General features: G+C 42.9%; 1 protein-coding gene across 1 annotated transcript in view; it reads left to right on the forward strand.

Annotated features, from left to right (window-relative positions):
• PSMD13 (proteasome 26S subunit, non-ATPase 13) overlaps window positions 1-24,103 on the forward strand; it is a 40,775-nt gene that overhangs the window by 14,050 nt on the left and 2,622 nt on the right. The window contains exons 6-10 of the mRNA XM_030199514.1: window positions 1,045-1,131; window positions 7,732-7,903; window positions 11,185-11,264; window positions 21,064-21,189; window positions 22,399-22,461. Coding sequence (XP_030055374.1) covers window positions 1,045-1,131; window positions 7,732-7,903; window positions 11,185-11,264; window positions 21,064-21,189; window positions 22,399-22,461 — 528 coding nt within the window. The remainder of the gene's footprint in view (window positions 1-1,044; window positions 1,132-7,731; window positions 7,904-11,184; window positions 11,265-21,063; window positions 21,190-22,398; window positions 22,462-24,103) is intronic.

Below are 24,103 nucleotides of genomic sequence, written 5' to 3' on the forward strand. Positions count from 1 at the left end.
AATAAAAATTATTGATTTATCGTCTTATTTTATCTGTTCTAGTAAGTGGATTTGAATTCAGATGTATTACCTTTCTCAAATCTGAGCTCAAGGCGAGTTACATATTTATTTCCTTGTCCAAGTGGCTTACAGTCTACGTGTACATAAGTCAATGGAAGGTGAAGTAACTTGCCCAAGGTCACAAAGGGTGGGAGAGACAGGATTTGAACTCTGGCTTTCCTGGTTCATGACCCATTTCCATAAGTACCAGGCAGCTACTCTACACAATTCTATGGTTATTTCTGTTAAGTGCTGTATTAATAAAGCTTTGGTAAAAAGAATTGTGTAAAACACTCAGCTGTACAAATATTTATAATATTGGATATCATAGTGTTTGCATCTCAAGAATCTGAGTAGTCAGGAGGCTGTACATTCTGCTAAACCTTCATTGCCACTGTGGGAGGAATTAGGGTTTCTGCTGCTGATTTTCCTAGCTTCTGGTTTGTGTGCTTTAGAAGTTCTCCTTGCTGCAGACCACCATTTAAATATGTGACACTGGAGGCCCATCTTTGATGCACATTCTCTTTTAGAAAACTTTCTGTGGGGGATTGATGGTTTCAGCAGCATTCAGTTTTGCTGGATATTCTTCAAATATATGAACTGAAAACAGCAAGAAGTATTTTCCATAATTGCTAGTTGTGGTATCTGATATGCTGGATGGCTCAAGGTGCTTTACTGCACTGATCTCTCTTAAAATACCAAGGTTATTCTACACCCTGTCATGCTTTAATATCTGTGAGGTGAATGTGTGTAGTATATATATATATATATATATATATATATATATATGTCATTTTCACTAATTATTCGCTCTGCATGGTCCGCTGCAAATTCAACATGAAAGATTTACAGTACCATTTGATATCAGTTGGCAGAGAATGGGTGTACTTTATTTGAACTGTAAGTTCTTTGTGCCATGGTTTTAGGTATACTAGTCAGAGACACAGTTGGAAGGGCTTGGCTGTAGATGATTTTGTAACTTTCTCATGTTTGGTTTGACTATAGGTGAAAAGCAGTGATGAGGCAGTGATTCTGTGTAAAACAGCTATTGGGGCCCTGAAATTAAATATCGGAGACCTGCAGGCCACAAAGGTGAGAACCACTGCATATTTAGGGTACTTTTTAACCTGGACACTGCATGTTCTGCTGTCCTGGAGGGGCTGTGTATCTGTGTCCGTTCTGTCTCTCATTCTTGTGTTCTGAGTCTGCTTATCCTTGGTACTTATATCACAGATGATAGTAGAGATGGAGATGTGCATATCATGAAAGCTAAATAAAGTTTTTCCACACATACCACTAAAGGAAAACCAATTGAACAGGAGTTTGGGGGGGAGGGAGAAGGAGAGAAACTCCGGTCTTGGTCAGAAGTAGAACTCAGCCTGTTAGATTTAGTCTAGATGGGAGTGTGACATAAGATAGATTTGCTTTTTACATGAAGCAAGATAATGCGGAAAAGGAGCAGTTCTTTAAATACAAGAGCCGCATCTCCAAGAAAACTATACTTCTTTTAAACTAGGTCAGGTACAGACAAATCATCGTTCTTATTTTTAATTTTTAACGTTTTTATTGATGACAATCATTCAAAAATCACTTCACAATTGCAATATGTACAGTGAGTCAACTATAGCTAAATGCACAATAAACAAGGTACATCTTCCAGTCATCAAACTTTTCTCTTCCCCCCCCCCACCCCTTCTTCTTGAAATTTTAACAATAACAGTTTGACTGTGTACATCCCATCATTGTATGAACATCATAAATCTTCAATGCATTTACTTCCGCCATTGTAACATCCAAATGTGCAACCTTCAACAGGTACAAGTCTCAAAGCGACAATACTTTTCTGAGTGCACGTTATTGTATCCCATCCCTGTCCCATCCCATCCCTCTCCACTCATATCATTCTTATTTTTTTGAGTGAGATTGCTTTCTGTTGGATTTTTTGTGCTGTTTGTTTTATTTTTATTTATTTATTTAAAATATTTGTATTCCGCATGATCTCAACAATTCTCATCAGATTACACTATCAGCATACATAGTTCAAAACAAGCAATACAAAGACATCATAATAAAACAAAATAATAAAAAAATCAATACAGGAGGACCTCTACTTCTAACAAGATGGTAACAAAAATTCTGCTCAAACCTAGTTTACATTCCAGAACTGTCTCAAGCTTAGATGAGAAAAAAATGTTCAGCATGTGTGTGGGGTCCTGTTTTAACCTAGCACAACCTTCCATCTTCAGTCCTGCAGCCTGAGTTGCCCCTGCGGGGTGCTGTTAATTCCACATCTGATTTCTGATCATTGGCCATAGACCTGGCAAAGTATCAGTTGGTGAACATATAACTTTCCTGAATTTCAGCCCAACAGCTGGGAAACATAGAATTTCCCTATCCTTGGATTTTTGGCCCCTATACAACTAGCATTGGACCAAAAATCTATCTGAATGATTCAAAGTATCTGTGTAGTAAAGGAGTGGATGGAGGATCGATAGTATCTTGTAGTAAAGGAGTGGAGGGATGCTCTGTAGTATCTGCATAGTAAAGGAGTGGAGGGAGACTAGTATCTGTGTAGTAAAGAAGTGGAGGGATGCTCTGTAGTATCTGCATAGTAAAGGAGTGGAGGGAGACTAGTATCTGCGTAGTAAAGGAGTGTAGGGAGGTTCGTAGTATCTGCGTGGTAAATGAGTGGAGGAAGGCTCTAGTATTTGCGTAGTAAAGGAGTGGAGGGAGGCTCACAGTTATCTGGCAATATTCAGCCACTGTCTGTATAAGTTAAATGTTTAGCAGGCCTAAATCAACCATATAGTGATGAGTAGTGACAATGTTAAAATGTATATTCAGCGACGTTGAATATGCAAAACAAGTTAAACCCCATGGCCAGTGTTCAGCTTATTCCATTTGATCCCAATGTGTTGTATTGAGCCATATTCCAAATGTTGAGTCATGTATGACAAGATATAGTAGAATTGGAAAAGGTGCAGTGAAGGGCGACTAAAATGATAGCGGGGATGGGATGACTTCCCTATGAAGAAAGACTAAGGAGGCTAGGGCTTTTCAGCTTGGAGAAGAGATGGCTGAGGGGAGACATGATAGAGGTATATAAAATATTGAGTGGAGTGGAACAGGTGGATGTGAAGCGTCTGTTCACGCTTTCCAAAAATACTAGGACTAGGGGGCATTCGATGAAACTACAGTGTAGTACATTTAAAACAAATCGGAGAAAATTTTTCTTCACCCAACGCATAATTAAACTCTGGAATTCGTTGTCGGAGAACGTGGTGAAGGCGGTTAGCTTAGCTGAGTTTAAAAAGGGGCTAGACGGTTTCCTAATGGACAAGTCCATAAATCACTACTAAATGGACTTGGGAAAAATCCACAATTCCAGGAATAACATGTATAGAATGTTTGTACGTTTGGGAAGCTTGCCAGGTGCCCTTGGCCTGGATTGGCCACTGTCGTGGACAGGATACTGGGCTCAATGGACCTTTGGTATTTTCCCACTGTGGCATTACTTATGTACTTGTGTGTTCATTGGTCTGAGATTCATGGTAAGCATGAAAGTCTGTATTGCAGTTGATATGCTGTATTGAATGTGACCCCAATAAGAGTAACGTTTCCAAAGCTACTTATTAGCTTTAAGACGTTTTAAACAAGTACAGTGGAGCACCATTAGTACGTGAATGAGACAAATACAAAGGAATCCTGTTCAGAAGGAATGGCTCCATGGGATTTTATATGTTAGGAACTTTAAGGAACAGGAATGAAGTGGTTGAAATGGAGTTTTCATGAGCGCTGCGAGGATAACATTGAGATCCCACACCACTAGAGGTGGTTTAATAGGAGGTTTGGTACAAAATAAACCTCTCATTAATCTCATCATCAAGGGATGAACGGAAATTGGCTTAACTCTAGCGTGAAAAATCATAATGGCACTCAGTGTGCTCTGATTGAGGCCAGAATCAGAAAGATGGAGGAGGTAATCTATAAGGGTAGGAAGACAGCACCTAACAGAGTTGAATGCTCTGGCTGTACACCAGAGGAAAAATCTTCTCCACTTAAAACAGTAATACTTCTGTATAAAAGGTTTCCTAGAAGCTAATAGTATTCTAGACACTCCTTCTGGAAGGTTTAAGGAATGTAAATCTATGTCGTCAAAAACCAAGCTGTCAGGGCCAGACAGCGGAAGTCTAGGTGGAGGACAGACTCCTTGGTTCTTTGTTATTAGAGTTGGAAAAGGATCTAATCTCAATGGTTCTTTGAATGACAACTCTAGGAGAAGAGGGAACCAAATCTGATATGGCCAGTAAGGAGCAATTAGGATCATGGTCCCTTGGTCGCGACACAGTTTGAGAAGAGTTTTCCCTATAGAGGTGGTGGGGGAAAGGCATATTGACAGTCCATTCCCCAGTGGAGTAAGAAAAAAGGTTTCTATGATGAGACATATTCACTTCATTAAGCAAAACCAGTGCTGGGCAGACTTCTACGGTCTGTGCCCTGATAATGACTGAATAGATATGGATGGGCTGGAGTGTAAATTTTAAGGGGCTTCAACGTTAGCTTCAGAACCTTAATGCAAGAACAGTGGGCAGACTTCTACGGTCTGTGCCCTGAACATGGCAAGGACAAATCAAACTTGGGTATACATATAAAGTATCGCATATAAAGTATCACTTTGTATTTGTTCATACCGGAACTGGCAAACGCCATTACGGTACTATGTAAGCCACATTGAGCCTGCTAATAAGTGGGAAAATGTGGGATACAAATGTAACAAATAAATAAATTAAAGCACCTGATCACTTTATATGCGTTAATAACCTGCCTCCGAAAATCATAAAATTAATGTTTGGTTCTCGATCATACACGGTAGGCTGTACTGGAGATGACCTGGCGGTAGCTACAGCAAACTTCCTTTCAGTGCCAAGTGTGACAGAGGTGAGACATATTTCTGCCTACTTTCTGCTTTATACAGAATATTTTATATTCAGTATGGGTTTAAAGAAGCGCAAGCTCTGCTATTCAGTCGATGAAAAATTAACGGCTATAGATAGAGTAATCAAAGGAGAGTTGCAAGCTAAAATAGCAAAGGACCTCAATTTCAGAATCAACATTCAGAAGTTGACTTGGAAATGACTTAATTAAAAATATTGAAACTTTAGAAAGACTTGAACAAAAGCGTGTGCGTTATGCAGCCGAACCTGAACCTGACAAAGCACTACATACGTGGGTTTCATAAGAGTGAGATAAAGGAACACATGTTAGTGGCCCGATACTCCAAGCACAAGCTGAAAAATTTGGACGGTTGATTGGGCATGAATTTTCTGGTAGCAGAGGTTATAAATAGGTTCAAGAAACGCCATGGAATTTCACAAGAGCTGATTTTGGGGGAAAGATGAAGCTGCTGCCATCTTCTTTCCTAGTCAGTTAAGGGCTGTCCTTGAAGATGACTATACAGAAGAGCAAGTGTATAATTGTGATGAAATGGCCTTGTTCACAAAATTGTTACCAGACAAAACTTGGGCATTTAAATAGGAACCTAATAATATAGCAGGCCATAAGAAAATAAAAGATCGTGCCACTCTACTTTTTTGCACTAATAAAACTGGCATTCACAAGCTGCCTCCATTGCGGATTCTCTGATCTCAAGGGATGGGAAAATCTGAATTCTCTACCTTCCCTTGAACACCACATCCAAAATCCAACCATTAGACCAGGGCATAATCAAGAACTTCAAACACAATTATAGACAAGAGGTAATTTCAGCTCTTGTTTCATCAGAAAATTCTAACATTCCAGAATCCCCTATCCTTGTTCCTTCTCACCCAGTACTTTCCTCGCCCTTAATTGTCTTGTCTGTCTGTATTTTTAGATTGTAAGCTTTATCGAGCAGGGACTGTCTCTCTGTGTCAGGTGTTCAGCGCTGTGTGTGTCTGGTAGCGCTATACAAATGTTAATAATAATTTCTGAAAATGTTAAATCTGAAACAAATTATTTACATGTTTAAGAAGGCATGGGATGATGTAAAACAAGCATCCATTGAAAACTGTTGGATAAGAGGCCTGGATGATGCCTTTGCCGAAAGCAGTTCTTCTAGTGAATCAGACCTTGAAGGCTTCAGTGAAACAAATTTCATCGAGACCTTGAACCAAACTAATGAGCAAAAAGTAGCCTGTATCTACGATATGTTAAAGGTCTTTGATATAGAAACATCTGCAGAAATGATTAGTGACTGGTTGGAGTGGGACGAAAATAATGAAGCTATACAGAATTTCTGTCAGAGGAGGACATTATACAGGCCGTTCAACCACATCATGATATCCCAGAGAACAACCAAAGTGACAACGAGGATAATGATGATGATGTGCCGGCTATGAAAATTACACCTGCTGAAGCAAAGTTAATCAGATTTATGGAGGAACATGCGCTGAACCTTTGAAATCATGCATCTTAGACGAATGACTGATTTTGCAAGAAAAAAAAGTATCAGTAACCTAAAACAGCTAAAGATTACTGACTTTAAAAAATGAGCAATGGCTGTGCAACACATTACAGGTACTGTTTTGTAGAAGATTGTCGCAGAAATACTGTAAATACACGCAGTGCTGTAAATAAAATTTTTCACACTTGGTCTTTGACGCTATAGTATTGATGGATAGTATTTCTTTATTGTTCCGGTTATCAATAGAAATCAAACAAAATAAAACATGGAAAATAAGATGATACCTTTTTTATTGGACATAACTTAATACATTTCTTGATTAGCTTTCGAAGGTTGCCCTTCTTCCGGTAATAAGTGTACCGATAGTATGCGGTTACATAGTCATGCCTCCTGAACACTGCGTACTAATGGTGCTCCACTGTAGTTCTGAACCTGGTCCTGAGGACAAACCCAGCCAGTTGTGTTTTCTGGATATTCACAGTGAATGTCCGTAAGAGATTTATTACTGAAAACTTGACTGGCTGGGTGTGTCCCAGATATTGGGTTCAGAAGCACTGCTGATAAGTGTACTTCTGGTGTGCAGGTAATGATGGCATTCTTATTCAAGGTTTATAAAGTCATGAGTAGTGAGGAGTAAATCAATAGGGAACATTTTACACTCTTCAGAAGTCGTAAGAGACTCTTCATGAAACTAACTAGTCACAGAGTTAAAATGAATTCAAGAAAGTTTTTTTTCAGTCAGTGCAATATAGAACTTGTTGCCAGAGAATGTGGTGAAGACTAATAATATGGCTGAGTTTAGAGAAAAATATTTCCAGAGGACAAGTCCATTACCCATTATTTAGGTGAATAGCCTTAAGCATCTCCATCCATGGGCAGTTCTAGGTGACCTGAGACAGAAAGGATGTAGGGCTTGATGACTCATTGATCTGACCCAGTTTGGTACTTTCAGAATTCCTTAACCCTTATATAGGAGTGGCAGCTTATGTAGGGTTTCTCATGAGCCTCTTCCCCCATCAGCTCTGTGTCAGTCCTACTGACAGATTTGTAGGATGGTGTAAAAAGTTGGTTAACGTGATCAAAGCAAAGCAAATCGAGAGACATTCACAAAGAGAGGCTTGAGGTATCAGATTGACAGGGATTTTCCATTAAGGGTAGAATTTTAGAGGTGCAGGATGAGACTGCAGTAGCTGCTAACTAGTAAAATCATATTTAGTGTTGGTTCAAAGCTTTTCTTCTGTCTCTCACAGGAGACAATAGAGAGTGTGGAAGAGATGCTGAATAATCTGCCCGGCGTGACTTCTGTTCATAGCCGTTTCTACGACCTTTCCAGCAAGTATTACCAGACTATTGGCAACCATGCCTCCTACTACAAGGATGCGCTGCGCTTCCTAGGCTGCATCGATGTCAAGGATTTGCCAGGTAACCAAGGGTTTGCTAATAGCAAACTGGACCAAAGTGTAGCCCTAACAGTGAATCAGTGAATTGTGGAATGCCCCACCCCAGTGGAGGTAGTGGATAAAATCTGTATCTGAATTCAAGAAAGCTTGGGACAAGTACATAGGATCTATAGGGGAGAAAAAGGGATGGTAGATGACATACATGCAGCAATGTATCTAGGAATTTTTCGCAGAGGGAAGTGCCCTCCCCCCTCTAGTCCATACCATCAAATCACCTCCACTCCAGTCTTTGCTTGAGCAGTGGCACTCATAGGCTGCTTGTGGCTGCATTAGGACTTTCTCTCACTCTGAATCATCCCACCCCTTCTGATGCGACTTTCTGTTTTGTGAAGGACGGGACGGTTCAGAGTAAGAGAAAGTCCAGGTGCAGGCACAGGCAACCTATGAGTACCGCTACCGCTGCCTGGGCGAAGACTGGAGCGGAGGTGATTTGAAGTTGTGCGGGGAAATTGCAGAGCTTTGCCAGGAAGGGAACTGAGAAATGTCAGTTGGAGGAGGGCAGTAGGGAGAATGCAGATAAAACTGTCTGACGGGGTGCGTACTCAACACGCATACCTTGAATGGATATGCCACTGCATACATAGGCAGACTGGATAGGCCATATGGTCTTTATTTGCCTTCATTTTTTTCTGTCCCCTGAAACCCCAGCTTAGATACAGACTGACCCTCCTGTCCTGAGGAGCAAAGGCGTTTGTTCCCTAGTATTGTCACTTGCCGCTGCTGTACATATGGTCTAGGAATTTACCTGTCTAGATGTGGGAACCGTCCTGTACCCATCACCTCTTTGAACTGAAAACAATATTAAACAGGACTTAGGTTGCTCCAGTTGCCTCCACCATGGAAAGGAAGAGAAGATGAATCCTTGTATTTCAATATTATTAAGGGCAATTCTGTTACACAATGCTTGCAGTTATGCACCTTTTGTACACATTAATGTACAGAAAACTGGCACTTATATAAGTGGCAGGAAACTGACTGTGCGCTATTCAGTAAGGGTGTGTGTAAGTGGCATAATGTGTTAATGCAAGAGGGGGTGTTCCTACGAGTGGGGCTACTAATTACACATGCAGCATACAGAATATAGTAAGTTGTCTGCACCTTTGCCTCACCAGGTGTGTAAAATGATGGATAGGTGTGCCAATACCCGGTTACACTAGTATTCTGTAAGGGAAGCCAGGTGCACAGATGCAGTTGGAGACCAGGCTCGCACAGTACAGCATCGAGATGCCTGAAAGGAGGCTCCCACTTGTAACTTTATTTCTGATGGAGAGCTGCAGTTGCATAGATTCTATCTAACGTTTCATGAAGCTGAATGTGCACTATCTAAATTCAAGAAACCATTTGCTTTCCCTGCTGTCCAGTTTGGTTCTGCACCTCTGGAACCCCCACAGGCATTTGTTGTACCTCTATCCTGCCCTGGGCCCAGATGCACTAAACTTAACGAGCCAGCAACATGGTTTTTACACTGAGGTTCTAGCCAGTTTAGCGAGCAAGGGGTACAACGAGACATGCACAAAAGGGTTCTCAGAGCTCTTTTCCTGTCACGGTAGCAGCTAACGAAAATGCTATGCAAAGCTATTATAATGAGCTAATTACTATATATATGTGCATGCAAAGCGATGCACAGACATTTTCCAACCCGATGTACAGAAGCAGTCCCTACCTTTACCGTGGAAAAGTTAGCGGGTGGTCAGGGGTATTGCCTGGTGGCTGGCTGAGGAGGGCTGTCAGCTGCGAACTGGCCAATCCTGCCAGGGAAATGTTCTATCCTCGTTCTCCCACTGCTGTCCCTGCTCCTGCCAGTACCATCCTCCAAAAAAGGACATGGCTGGCAAAGTGTGCTCATATAAGATCTTTGATTTGTCACTACACAGCTACAAATCCCCCTCACCCCCCCCCCCCCCCCCCCAAGAACTCCCTGTTTGAGCCGTTCCAGCATGGTCAGTGAGAAACAGGATTCAGACTCTGATTTGCAACCCAAATCTCTCTCCCTTTTTTTCAGCTTATTTAGAATGAGGTTTCAGCTTCTTGCAGTAGAATGTGTAGTTGGTTTGCACCCTCTTTCTGGAGGTGTGACCTTCAACTACTTGCATTTCCTGGCAATTAACTCGCTCCCTTTTCACTGTAGTACTCTTCTGCTTCTTCCCCTTCCCATGGTAGAGGAGTGTGGTAGCCGTGTTAGTCCACTTCCCATGAAAGCACAGCGCTGTTTTTGGAAGCTTGAAATCCCCCACCCCCACTCCCGGAGTTCCCTGTTTGAGCCGTTCCAGCTGTTCTCTCACAGCCAATCACAGCGCGTTTAGATGATGCCAGAGAAGCTGGTGTCAGCTCAACGCGCTGTGATTGGCAGACAGGCACTTCTGTGGCAATTAATAACAATTGGAGCCTTTCCTGAGAAAGGAGGTGGAGTGTGGCTACAGGAAATGGCTTGCAGAACCGTTTATTAAGCTGGATTGAAGGTAAACAAAAAAAGGCTGTGGACGGCTTTTATACACGCAGTTTGTCTTCGTGTATGAAGCCGTCTGTGGCATGCGCAGAGCAGCCATGCTTAGCGATTGGCTGCCCTGCGCATTCTTAGCTGGCTGACTGGCTTCCCCCATCGCATGCAAATGAGCCCTGTTCGCAAAGGCAACAAGCAACTCATTTGCTTGCGATTCTCTTTGGAAATCCCTCTATTTCCAAATCGGTAATTTTTACCGATTTGAAAATAAAAATGGATTCGTAACGGGGATATTTGTGCATCTGGGCCCTGGTTAGGGTTAGATATGGGACACGTGGAAAACCTGAGCAGAGAGTTTATCCTGTTCTGCTGCTTTTCTGGGAACTAACCACTAGATGGCTCCATCAGAGCAGCCATAACAGGGGATGGGATTTGATATAATGCCTTTCTTTGCTTACAGTCAAATTGGTTTACATATTATATACAGGTATTTATTTTGTACCTGGGGTAATGGAGCCCTAAGTCACAAGGAGCTGCAGTGGGAATTAACCCAGTTCCCCTGGTTCTCAAGCCACTGCACTAACCATTCATGAGTTCCATGTCTCAGAATTGCTGACTTTTGTACTTGCAGCTCTCACTGGCAGTGCCTGAACGCTAGAGTTTCTGATCTTATGGTTCTGTAACACAGATCAGCCTGAACTGAGTTCAGTGTCACAGAAAAATTGCAGAACAAGTGTCTGAGGGAAGGAGAGGGGAAGCTAGTGCATTGTCTATAGTTGAACACATGATTCTTCTTTCTCCAGTGACTGAACAGCAGGAGAGAGCCTTCACTTTGGGTCTGGCTGGACTTCTTGGGGAGGGCGTGTATAACTTTGGTGAATTGGTAAGTTTGCTGCTAGAGTTTGAAAAGTAAAAATGTGATTTAGATAATTAGATAGAGATCACTGGTTATTGGAATGGAAGAGGACAAGCAGTTTGCAACAGTTGCAGTAGTAATAGAGAATTATTTGGACGCTCCCAGTTGCCCTGAAGTGTTATCTAACCATCACAGGATTAGAAGTTCCACCTGGCTTCCCACATCAGTCCATTAAAATGATACTTGCCTGCAAGCCAATAGTGACATATCCTTTCTGGTTGCCAGTAACTCTTGTGATGCCCCTCTAGGGACCAGCTGCCCAAAATTCAGGATAGGCCATATAATCAAATTTATGTAGTAACATAAGGGTCATAGTAACATAGTAGATGACGGCAGAAAAAAAGACCTGCATGGTCCATCCAGTCTGCCCAACAAGATAAACTCATATGTGCTACTTTTTGTGTATACCTGACCTTGATTTGTTTCTGCCATTTTCAGGGCACAGACCGTAGAAGTCTGCCCAGCACTAGCCCCGCCTCCCACCACCAGCTCTGTCACCCAATCTCGGCTAAGCTTCTGAGGATCCATTCCTTCTGAACAGGATTCCTTTATGTTTATCCCACGTATTTTTGAATTCAGTTACCGTTTTCATCTCCACCACCTCCCGCAGGAAGGCATTCCAAGTATCCACCACTCTCTCCGTGAAAAAATACTTCCTGACATTTTTCTTCAGTCTGTCCCCCTACAATCTCATTTCATGTCCTCTAGTTCTACCGCCTTCCCATAAATGGAAAAGGTTCATTTGCGGATTAATACCTTTCAAATATTTGAACATCTGTATCATATCACCCCTGTTTCTCCTTTCCTCCAGGGTATACATGTTCAGGTCAGCAAGTCTCTCCTCATACGTCTTGTAACACAAATCCCATACCATTCTCGTAGCTTTTCTTTGCACCGCTTCAATTCTTTTTACATCCTTCGCAAGATACAGCCTCCAAAACTGAAAACAATACTCCAGGTGGGGCCTCACCAACGACTTATACAGGGGCATTAAAACCTCTTTTCTTCTGCTGGTCACACCTCTCTCTATACAGCCTAGCAACCTTCTAGCTAAGACCACTGCCTTGTCACACTGTTTCGTTGCCTTCAGATCCTCAGATACTATCACCCCAAGATCCCTCTCCCCGTCCATACATATCAGACTCTCACCGTCTAACACATACGTCTTCCGTGGGTTTCTACACCATAAGTGCATCACTTTGCATTTCTTCACATTGAATTTTAATTGCCAGACCTTAAACCATTCCTCTAGCTTCTACAGATCCTTTTTCATGTTTTCCACTCCCTCCCGGGTGTCCACTCCGTTACAAATCCTAGCATCATCCGCAAAAAGGCAAACCCTACCTTCTAACCCTTCGGCAATGTCATACACAAATATATATTGAACAGAATCAGCCCCAGCACCGATCCCTGAGGCACTCCACTACTCATCTTTCCCTCATCCGAGCAAATTCCATTAACCACCACCCTCTGGCGTCTGTCCGTCAACCAGTTCCTAATCCAGTTCACCATGTCTGGTCCTATTTTCAGTCTGTCAAGTTTATTCAAGAGCCTCCTGTGGGGAACCGTGTCAAAAGCTTTTATGAAATCTAAGTAGATTACATCTATAGCACGTCCATGATTCAGTTCTCCTGTCACTCAGTCAAAGAATTCAATGAGATTCGTTTGGCACAATTTACCTTTGGTAAAACCATGTTGTCTCTGATCTTGCAACTTATTAGCTTCCAGGAAATTCACTATCCTTGATAGTTTGATATAGGTTACATCACTGTTCTCTCATCTGTGTTATTAGTTTGTTTTTATTTTTCTTCAAATATGTCAAAAAAAAAATGGAGGGCTAATCTTCCAGCAGCTGCAAACCTGATTCATGTGACTGTCAAAAATACACAATCTGTTAGATAGGAGGAAGTTCAAAAGTGCATTGTGAGACAAGGTGAAGGGGAAGAATATGTACCTTTTATTAAGCTGCAGCAAAAATTTGCCTTAGCGTGCCTTTATGCGAGTCTTTCCTGTGTGCTAAGGTAATTTTTGCTGCAGCAGTAAAATGGTTGATTTTCCAATTTTTGTATTAATGACAACATCGCTTGACCATTAGCGCACAGCCATTAAAAAAAATTATCAGTTGAGCACTTACCAACACCTATTTCATAGGTGGTAAGGGCTCATGCAGTAATACTGCGCTAACCAGTTAGTTTGCAGTAATATATCCATGCTGATTAGTGCAGGAACACCCACTCTCTGCCCCCCCCCCCGACATGCCCCCTCCAAGAAAAAATAAAAAGTATTTTTTAGCGTGTGCCGATTTGGCATTTACTGCAGGATGCCTGAGCGCATTTCGTGGTATGCCATTCTAAGGTGCTGTAAGCATGTGGTAGAGCTTACCACAGATAACTGAATGAAATCTCTATAAACCTGGAGGATGTAATGGGGCAATTCGACAAATTGAAGAGTAGCAAATCTCCTGGACCGGATGGTATCAATCCCAGAGTACTGATAGAATTGAAAAATGAACTTGTGGAACTATTGTTAGTAATATATAATTTATCTTTAAAATTGAGCGCGGTACTGGAAGATTGGAGGGTGGCCAATGCAACACCGATTTTTAAAAAAATGTTCTAGAGGAGATAAGGAAGTGATGTCACGGGGCTGGACGCCTGAGAGTTTAGCTCCTGCACTACCCTGCTTTTAATTGCTTCATCCACTGACATCTACTTCCTTATCCGTCTCTACTTGCATGTGGGGAAAAAACGGTGATAGGAGTGTACTACCGTCCGCCTCGCCAGGATGAGCAGGTAGACGCAGAAATGATAAAAGAAATCAGAGACGCGAACAAAATGGGCAATGTGATAATAATGGGTGACTTCAATTATCCCAATATAGACTGGGTAAATGTAACATCAGGACACGCTAGAGAGGTACAATTCCTTGATGAAATCAAGGACAGCTTTATGGAGCAGCTGGTGCAGGAGCCGACGAGAGAAGGAAAAATTCTAGACTTGGTCCTTAGTGGAGTGCATGATCTGGTGAGGGACGGTATGGTACTGGGGCCGCTTGATAACAGTGATCATAATATGATCAGTTTTGATATCGACCTTGAAGTAACTGTACACAGAAAGTCAAATACATTAGCGTTTAACTTTAAAAAAGGAGACTATGATAAAATGAGAAGAACGGTAAAAAAAAAACTTAGGGGGGCAACTGAGAGAGTAAAAACTGTACAACAGGCGTATACGCTGTTCAAAAATACCATCCTGGAGGCCCAGGCCATACATATTCCACGAATTAGAAAAGAAAGACGGAAGTCCAAAAGACAGCCGGCCTGGTTGAAAAGTGAGGTGAAGGAAGCTATTAGGGCTAAAAGAAACGCCTTCAGAAAATGAAAGAAGGAACCATCTGAAAATAACAAGCAGCAGCATAAGGAGTGTCAAAGCAAATGCAAGGCGCAGATTAAAGAAGGCCAAGAGGGATTACGAAAAAAAAGATAGCATTAGAGGCAAAAAAACATAGTAAAAAATTTTTTTGGTATTTTAAAAGCAGGAAGCCTGCAAAAGAATCTGTTGGGCCGCTGGATGACCGAGGGGTAAAAGGGGCGATCAAGGAAGACAAAGACGTAGCGGAGAGACTGAATGAATTCTTTGCTTCGGTCTTCACCGAGGAAGATTTGGGTGGGATACCGGTGTCGGAAATGGTATTTCAAGCGGACGAGTCGGAGAAACTTACTGACTTCACGATAAACCTGGAGGACATAATGGGGCAGTTCAGCAAACTGAAAAGTAGCAAATCTCCTGGACCGGATGATATTCATCCTAGAGTACTGATAGAACTGAAAAATGAGCTTGCGGAGCTACTGCTAGTGATATGCAACTTATCCTTAAAATCGAGCGTGGTACCGGAAGATTGGAGGGTGGCCAATGTAACGCCGATTTTTTAAAAAGGCTCCAGGGGAGATCCGGGAAATTATAGACCGGTGAGTCTGACGTCGGTGCCGGGGAAAATGGTAGAGGCTATTATTAAAAACAAAATAAGAGCACATCCGAGGACAAGAATTACTGAGACCAAGTCAGCACGGCTTTTGTGTGGGGAAATCTTGCCTAGTAAACAAACATGTGGACAAAGGGGAACCAGTTGATATTGTGTATCTGGATTTTCAAAAGGCGTTTGACAAGGTACCTCATGAAAGGCTACAGAGGAAATTGGAGGGTCATGGGATAGGAGGAAATGTCCTATTGTGGATTAAAAACTGGTTGAAGGATAGGAAACAGAGAGTGGGGTTAAATGGGCAGTATTCACAATGGAGAAGGGTAGTTAGTGGGGTTCCTCAGGGGTCTGTGCTAGGACCGCTGCTTTTTAATATCTTTATAAATGATTTGGAGATAGGAGTAACTAGCGAGGTAATTAAATTTGCTGATGACACAAAGTTATTCAAAGTTGTTAAATCGCGACAGGATTGTGAAAAATTACAAGAGGACCTTACGAGACTGGGAGACTGGGCAGCTAAATGGCAGATGACGTTTAATGTGAGCAAGTGCAAGGTGATGCATGTGGGAAAAAAGAACCCGAATTATAGCTACGTCATGCAAGGTTCCACGTTAGGAGTTACGGACCAAGAAAGGGATCTGGGTGTCGTAGTCGATAATACACTGAAACTTTCTGCTCAGTGTGCTGCTGCGGCTAGGAAAGCGAATAGAATGTTGGGTATTATTAGGAAAGGTATGGAAAACAGGTGTGAGGATGTTATAATGCCGTTGTATCGCTCCATGGTGCGACCACATCTTGAGTATTGTGTTCAATTCTGGTCGCCGTATCTCAAGAAAGATATAGTAGAATTGGAAAAGGTGCAGCGAAGGGCGACTAAAATGATAGCGGGGATGGGACGACATCCCTATGAAGAAAGATTAAGGAGGTTAGGGCTATTCAGCTTGGAGAAGAGACGGCTGAGGGGAGACATGATAGAGGTATATAAAATAATGAGTGGAGTGGAACAGGTGGATGTGAAGCGTCTGTTCACGCTTTCCAAAAATACTAGGACTAGGGGGCATGCGATGAAACTACAGTGTAGTAAATTTAAAACGAATTGGACAAAATTTTTCTTCACCCAACGTATAATTAAACTCTGGAATTCGTTGCCGGAGAAAGTGGTGAAGGCGGTTAGCTTAGCAGAGTTTAAAAAGGGGTTGGTCGGTTTCCTAAAGGAGAAGTCCATAAACCACTACTAAATGGACTTGGGAAAAATCCACAATTCCGGGAATAACATGTATAGAATGTTTGTACGTTGGGAAGCTTGCCAGGTGCCCTTGGCCTGGATTGGCCGCTGTCGTGGACAGGATGCTGGGCTCGATGGACCCTTGATCTTTTCCCAGTATGGCATTACTTATGTACTTATGTGGCGAGTTCTTGATAGCCATGAGTAAGCTTTCGTCATCGCAGCATAAGGAGGGTGAGTGCCATTTGGTGAGACAGCTGGCTAAGGGCCTATCGCGCCATGCGTCTCCTCCTGGTTGCTCGTCGAAGTCGGATTCAGCCTCCTCCCACGTGGCCCTGTGTCATTCTCTCCCCAAGAAAGGCTTCTCAAAGGAATTAGCCAAATGCCTCAAGGAGATCCGTGCAGATATTAAGGTCTCTAAGGTCAAAATCTTGGAGCACATGGACGCTATCAGTCTAGATTTGCGCGAACTCAGGGGCAGGGTGGAGGTTTTGGAGGAGCGGGCTGACAAGCAGGCTGAGCGAGCGGCAGTTGTGGACTCTCGATTTTCTCAGTTGTTGGAGCAAACTGAGGAGCTTCGTTACAAAGTTGATGATCTCGAGAATTGGGGACGCAAGCACAATCTCCATTTCCGTGGGGTGCCGGAGAATGGTAACGTGGAGGATGTTCCTGCCATAGTGCGTTTACTGTGTGTAAAATTCATGGGTGATACTCTGGATTCAGGTGCAGTAGAAATAGACCGGGTGCATAGAGCCTTGGGAAAGACACTGGATAATAGACCCAGGGACATTATAGCGAGATTTTCTTCATTTGCTTTTGAGGAGAGCTTGTTGGTGCATGCTCGTCAACTATCATCCTTGGATTATAATGAAGCTATGGAGGCATATTTTCAAAGCACTTAGCCTTCCAAAGTTCCATAGAAACCTATGGAACTTTGGAAGGCTAAGTGCTTTGAAAATATGCCTCAAAGTGTCAGTCTGTCAGGACCTTTCCTTGTTCACGTTAGCTCAGAGATATGCTATGAAGCCAGTGTTGGAGATCGAAGATTGCATACAGATGGGCTTTTCCTTTTGCTCTATGTTTTATGATCAAGGAAAAGCAGAGCAGGCTTCGCAGCGTTCCGGAGGCTTGGAAGATTTTGCTCCACTCCTCCTTGCAGACACAGGTAGTTAAAATTCAGCATGATAAAGAAGGGCGATTCTTGCTTTTGAGTCTCAGGATAGATGACATGGCCTTTACTTTAGCCTCAATATATGCTCCCAATGAAGCCCAAGGGGAGGTTTTGAATACGCTGATAGGACGCTTCACATCTTGTCCCAGTGGTAAATTGATATTGGTGTTGGTGGTGGGGATTTTAATGCCACACAGCACCCTGCGTTGGACAGGTCGGGCCCACCTTCCTGTCCAGATGTTCAAGTTTCCCAAGCTTTAAATAGGTTTGTTCAGGATCTTGGCATCTCTGATGTTTGGCATGTATCTCATCCATTGGTTCGTGATTATTCGTTTTATTCGCACTCTCACGATACTTATTCTCGCATTGATTACCTTTTTGTTGATATCTCTCTGACGCATGCTGGATGGACTTCAGATATTGGAACTTTTACTTTATCGGGCCATGCTCCAGTCTGGTACTCGAATGTAGTAGCTGAAAAGATAAAGGTAAGGAGGCTAGCCTTTGCACGTTATAAGACAACTCAGAAAGATGATGACAGGAGAGAATACCTAAATAAGCGAAGAGAAGCTGGAAAAGCTATCAGGAAAGCGAAGCGGCAAATGGAGGAAAAGATAGCTAATACGGTAAAATTGGGGGATAAGACCATTTTCAGATATGTAAGTGACAAGAGGAAGTGCCATAATAGCATTGTGAAGCTCAAAGCTGAGGGAGAGAAATATGTGGAAAATGGTAAGGATAAAGCTGAACTGCTTAACAATTATTTTAGCTCTGTGTTCACGAATGAAAGACCGGGGGTAGGACTGCAGAAATCAAAGGCTAAAGGGGATGGATGTATGGTAGACCAAGACGCATTTATGGAGGACTGTTCGTGAGGAGCTTGCCAAACTAAAAGTAGACAGAGCGATGGGGCCTGGTGGGATACACCCGAGGGTGCTTAAGGAACTCGGATAAGTTCTGTCGGCCCTGCTGACGGACCTCTTCAATGCTTCCTTAGAAACTGGAGTGGTCCCGGTGGACTGGAGAAGGGCGAATGTGGTTCCTTTGCACAAGAGTGGAAATAAGGAGGAGGTTGGGAATTACAGACCTGTCAGTCTGACCTCGGTGGTGAGTAAGCTAATGGAAACGCTTCTAAAGAGGAGGATTGTGAGATTTCTTGAACTACATGGAATGCGGGATCTGAGGCAGCATGGCTTCACTAGTGGCAGGTCATGTCAGACGAATCTGACTGTCTTCTTCGACTGGGTGACCAAACAGTTGGATGTGGGAGGGGCGCTTGATGTGGTATACTTGGATTTCAGCAAAGGCTTTGACACGGTTCTGCACAGGCGACTGATAAATAAATTGAGTGCCCTTGGTATGGGACCTAGAGTAACTGATTGGGTTAAAAATTGGTTGAATGGTAGTAGACAGAGGGTAGTGATAAATGGAGCTTGCTCGGAAGAAAAGGATGTCGTCAGTGGAGTACCTCGGTCCTAGGGCCGGCTCTTTTTAACGTCTTTGTGAGCGATATTGCGGAAGGGCTGTCTGGTAAAGTTTGTCTCTTTGCAGATGATACTAAACTCTGCAACAGGGTGGACACCCTGGAGGGTGTGAATGACATGAGGAAGGACCTAGCGAAGCTGGAGGAATGGACCGATATTTGTCAACTAAGGTTTAATCCCAAAAAATGCAGGGTCATGCACTTGGGTCGCAAAAATCAGAGGGAGCGGTACAGTATAGGGGGTGAAGTGCTTCAGTGTACGAAGGAAGAGTGGGACTTGGGGGTGATTGTGTCTGATGACCTTAAAGCTTCCAAACAGGTAGAAATAGCGACGGTCAAAGCCAGAAGGATGCGTGGGTGCATAAAGAGAGGCATGATCAGCAGGAAAAAGGAGGTGATAGTGCCGTTGTATAAGTCTCTAGTGAGGCCCCATTTGGAGTACTGCGTGCAGTTCTGGAGATCGCACCTACGGAAAGATATGAACAGGATGGAGTCAGTCCAGAAGGCGGCTACGAAATTAGTAAGCGGTCTTGAATGCAAAATTATAGGGACAGGCTTATGAACCTCAACATGTATACGCTGGAAGAGAGGAGGGAGAGAGGAGACATGATAGAAACGTTTAAATATCTCAAGGGCATTTATGTATAGGAAGAGAGCCTTTTTCAAATGGAGAGCTCTGGAATGAGGAGGCATATGACAAAGTTAAGAGGGAATAGGCTTATGAGTAACCTAAGGTTACTTATTTCACAGAAAGGGTGGTGGAGGCGTGGAATGGCCTCCCGATGAAGGTGGTGGAGTCGAGGACTGTTCCAGAATTTAAAAAGGCATGGGATAAGCATGTGGGATTGCTTAGGAACAGGAAGAATTAGGGGTTGCAGAGGATGGGCAGACTGGAAGGGTCATATGGCCTTTATCTGCCGGCATGTTTCTATGTTTCTAAGTGCAAAGTGATGCATGTGGGAAAGAAGAACCCGAATTACAGCTACATAATGCAAGATCCCACATTAGGAGTCACCGACCAAGAAAGGGATCTAGGTGTCGTCGTTGATGATACGTTGAAACCTTCTGCTCAGTGTGCAGCAGCAGCTAAGAAAGCAAATAGAATGTTAGGTATTATTAGGAAAGGAATGGAAAACAAAAATGAGGACGTTATAATGCCTTTGCGACCGCACCTCGAATATTGTGTTCAATTCTGGTCACTGCATCTCAAAAAAGATATAGTGGAATTAGAAAAGGTACAGAGAAGGGCGAGAAAAATGATAAAGGGGATGGGACAACTTCCCTATGAAGAAAGGCTAAAGAGGCTAGGGCTCTTCAGCTTGGAGAAAAGATGGCTGAGGGGAGATATGATAGAGGTCTATAAAATAATGAGTGGAGTGGAAAGGGTAGACTAGGACTAGGGGGCATTCAATTAATCTACAAAGTAGTAAATTTAAAATGAATCGAGAAAATATTTCGTCACTCAATGTGTAATTAAACTCTGGAATTCGTTGCCAGAGGATGTGGTAAAGGCAGTTAGCTTAGCGGGGTTTAAAAAAGGTTTGGACAGGTTCCTAAAGGAAAAGTCCATAGACCATTATTACAATGGACTTAGGGAAAATCCACTGCTTATTTCTGGCATAAGCAGCATAAAATGTTCTGTACTTTTTTGGGATCTTGCCAGGTATTTGTGACCTGGATTGGCCACTGTTGAAATTTGGAAACAGGATGCTGGGCTTGATGGACCTTTTGTCTGTCCCAGTATGGCAATACGTATGTACTTATATACTTATGAAATTAGATTTAAACTTATCTATTATATTTGCAGAAAATTCAAATACAGTTTTAAAAATGGTGAGATGGTAGGAGTAATAATAGGACTGTCCCTTGTTGCGCCTTTTCTTTGACTTTGCGTTTGCTTTCCCTTCAGCTCATGCACCCTGTCCTGGAATCCCTCAGGAACACAGACCGCCAGTGGCTGATCGATACTCTTTATGCTTTTAACAGTGGCAACGTGGAAAAGTTCCAAGCACTGAAGACAGCCTGGGGTCAACAAGTGAGTAAGAGTAGGAGTGCATACTTGAGAGTTGCACGGGGACAGAAATCTAACCCGTCCCTGCCACGAGTAATCTCCTCCATCCCCACCCCTGACCCACCCAGCCCTGTCCCCGCAGCACCTTGTCGCACAGTCACCTTGATTACCCCCCCCCCCCCCCCCCCACAAGAAAGCCAGATTTTATAAGCAGTGAAAATACTGGTAAAAGTAACAAAAGAATTTTCTTCCATACTCTGCTAAATAATAATTTTTAAAAGATGCACATTTCCAAAAAAGCAAACATTCATGAGCAGCATGTCCCCTTTTCCTTTCCTCCCATCCATGAGCAGCATGTTTCCCTCTCCTCTCCATCCCCTTCTATCCTATATGCTCTATTTCCCCTTTCCCTCTCTCCATGTATCCCCCTACCAAATTTTTTTCCAGCCCCCTCTCCCCCCCCCCCCCCCCCCCCCCCGCAGGACATTGGTCTATCCCTGCAGTATCTGTGGGATTCCCACTAAGCCCGTTCCCGTGCAGCTCTCTAGTGCATACAAGCTAAAAGCATGGTACCAGACTGGGACCAGTTTCAGGTTCTTTGTACACAGGTCAGAAGGAGTGGGTGTGACACATTTTCTCAATGATGATGTAACCCTGAGTAGCATAGAGTAGGTAATAATACCACTAAAGTTTGCAGCTTCATTCTTGAGCTTATTAAAGGTGTCAGTTTGTTATTGACTGGCCTGTTACCTGAAACATAGACCAAAAGATAATGAGAAAGAGAACTGAATGGCTTCCAGATGTGTGTCTGTCTCAGTGTGACTTAAATCACTAATTGTTTGGGGACATTACTAATGGAGAACCTTCATGTCACAAGAGCTAAGAAATCATCACTGGACATGAAGTGGGCCAAGTCAGTGGTAGTTATGCCTCAAAGTTCAAAGGTTTTCAGTTTGAATCTCAAGAAAGCTTATGGGTTGAAAAGAAAATCACCAACCAAAATGAAGTTTTTACCTTGCTGATCAGATCACTGATAATAGTGCAGAACTGACATCCAGTGTGCTGCTCACAGGCTGGTCTTGCTGCCTAAATGCTGCATCTTAGAGTTTCATCTTTACGATACTTCAGACTATTTCTTCCTATTATGATTAACCCAGAGTACTTTTTTGGATTTCCAAGAATTGTTTTGCAATCCTTATTTCCTTCTTAAGCACAGTTAATGTTTTTTTCCAGCCCGACCTGGCAGCTAATGAACCTCTTCTCATGAAGAAGATCCAGTTGCTGTGTCTCATGGAGGTGAGTTGTAGGCCCAGAGTGGGAAATTGAAGCGCACACTTACTAGAGCCAGCTTTGTAATTAAAGAGGTAACTTCCCATGTGACAGTCATGTCGCTCCTCATGGAGCCCATGTCAGCATCTGACTACAAATGCAGAGAGTGCCATCAGTGTTCAGAGCACATTAGACACTAGATAGCTCCCATCTGGTATGCTTCCAGGGCGGAGGTAGGACTGACCCCATTAGCAGCAGTATTCAGCCTCATAATGGGGTAATTATCTGAACAGCAAAAAGGCTGAATACCACCACTATCTGGGTAACTGCTAGTGTTTGCTGAATGCACAGATATTCAGCACCAGTATTTGGGTATGTCCTGGCGTTGAATATTATGCTGACTGCCACAGGCTAAATATGACCCCCTTTGTGATCAGGGTCAGGTCTAGATTTACTGATGCCATTAATATGTGTTTATTTCTAAATAGGCCTCTTTGCATATGGCAAGTAATGTTCCAGTGCATGTTAGAGTGCACTAGCATGGTAGTGCCTTTTAGTAAATGTAGCTCTCAGATTGTAACTTCTCTTTATAGAATTGGCAGTTTCACCACTTATCTGCTTCTCTCTAGTTAGCACTATAGAAATAAGTAGAACCAGTAGTCTCTGAATTCGTATTCATACGAGCATGAGAACAGGTTATCAGTACTGACAGTGGGGGTTTTGGCAGTGTTTCCAAAGTCCAGTCCTGGAGTATCCCTTGCCAGTCAATGAATATGCATGATCTTGATTTGCATACACTCCATTATATGCAAATCCCTTTCATACTACTACTTATCATTTCTATAGTGCAACTAGATGTACGCAGTGCTGTACACTGGACATAGAGACAGCCTCTACTCAAAAGAGCTTACAATCTAACTAGGACAGACAAACAGGACAAATAAGGGATTAAAGGAATTACAGTGATAAAAATGGGTGCTGAACAAGAGAGTGAGGATTAGGAGTTAAAAGTGACACCAAAAAGGTGAGCTTTTAGCCTAGATTTGAAGACAGCCAGAGATGGAGCTTGACGTACAGGCTCAGGAAGTCTATTCCAGGCATATGGTGCAACAAGATAAAAGGAACAGAGTCTGGAGTTAGAAGTGGAGGAGAAGGGTGCAGATAAGAGAGATTTACCGAGTGAATGGAGTTCCTGGGGAGTTTAGGGAGAGAGAAGAGTGGCAAGGTACCGAGGAGCTTCAGATTGAATGCACTTGTAAGTCAATAAGAGGAGTTTGAACTGTATGTAGAACTGACTTGAGGAGAGGGCTAATATGACCATAGCGACACTGGCGGAATATAAGTTGTGCAGCAGAATTTTCAACATATTGAAGGGGAGAGAGATGGCTTAGTGGGAGACCTGTGAGAAGCAAGTTGCAATAGTCTAAGCGAGAGGTGATAAGAGTGTGGCTAAGGGTTCTGGTAGTGTAGAGGAAAGGATGAATTTTGGTGGTGATATAGAGAATGAAATGACAGGTTTTAGCAGTATGCTGAATATGTGCAGAGAAGGAGAGGGAGGAGTCGAAAATGACCCCAAGGTTACAAGCAGATGAGACAGGGAGGATGAGAGTGTTATCTACAGAGATAGAGAATGGGGAAGAGGAGAGGTTGGTTTAGGAGGAAGTATAAG

The sequence above is a fragment of the Microcaecilia unicolor genome, chromosome 4 (genome assembly GCF_901765095.1).
Source record: "Microcaecilia unicolor chromosome 4, aMicUni1.1, whole genome shotgun sequence".
In the NCBI taxonomy this organism is placed as follows: Eukaryota; Metazoa; Chordata; class Amphibia; order Gymnophiona; family Siphonopidae; genus Microcaecilia; species Microcaecilia unicolor.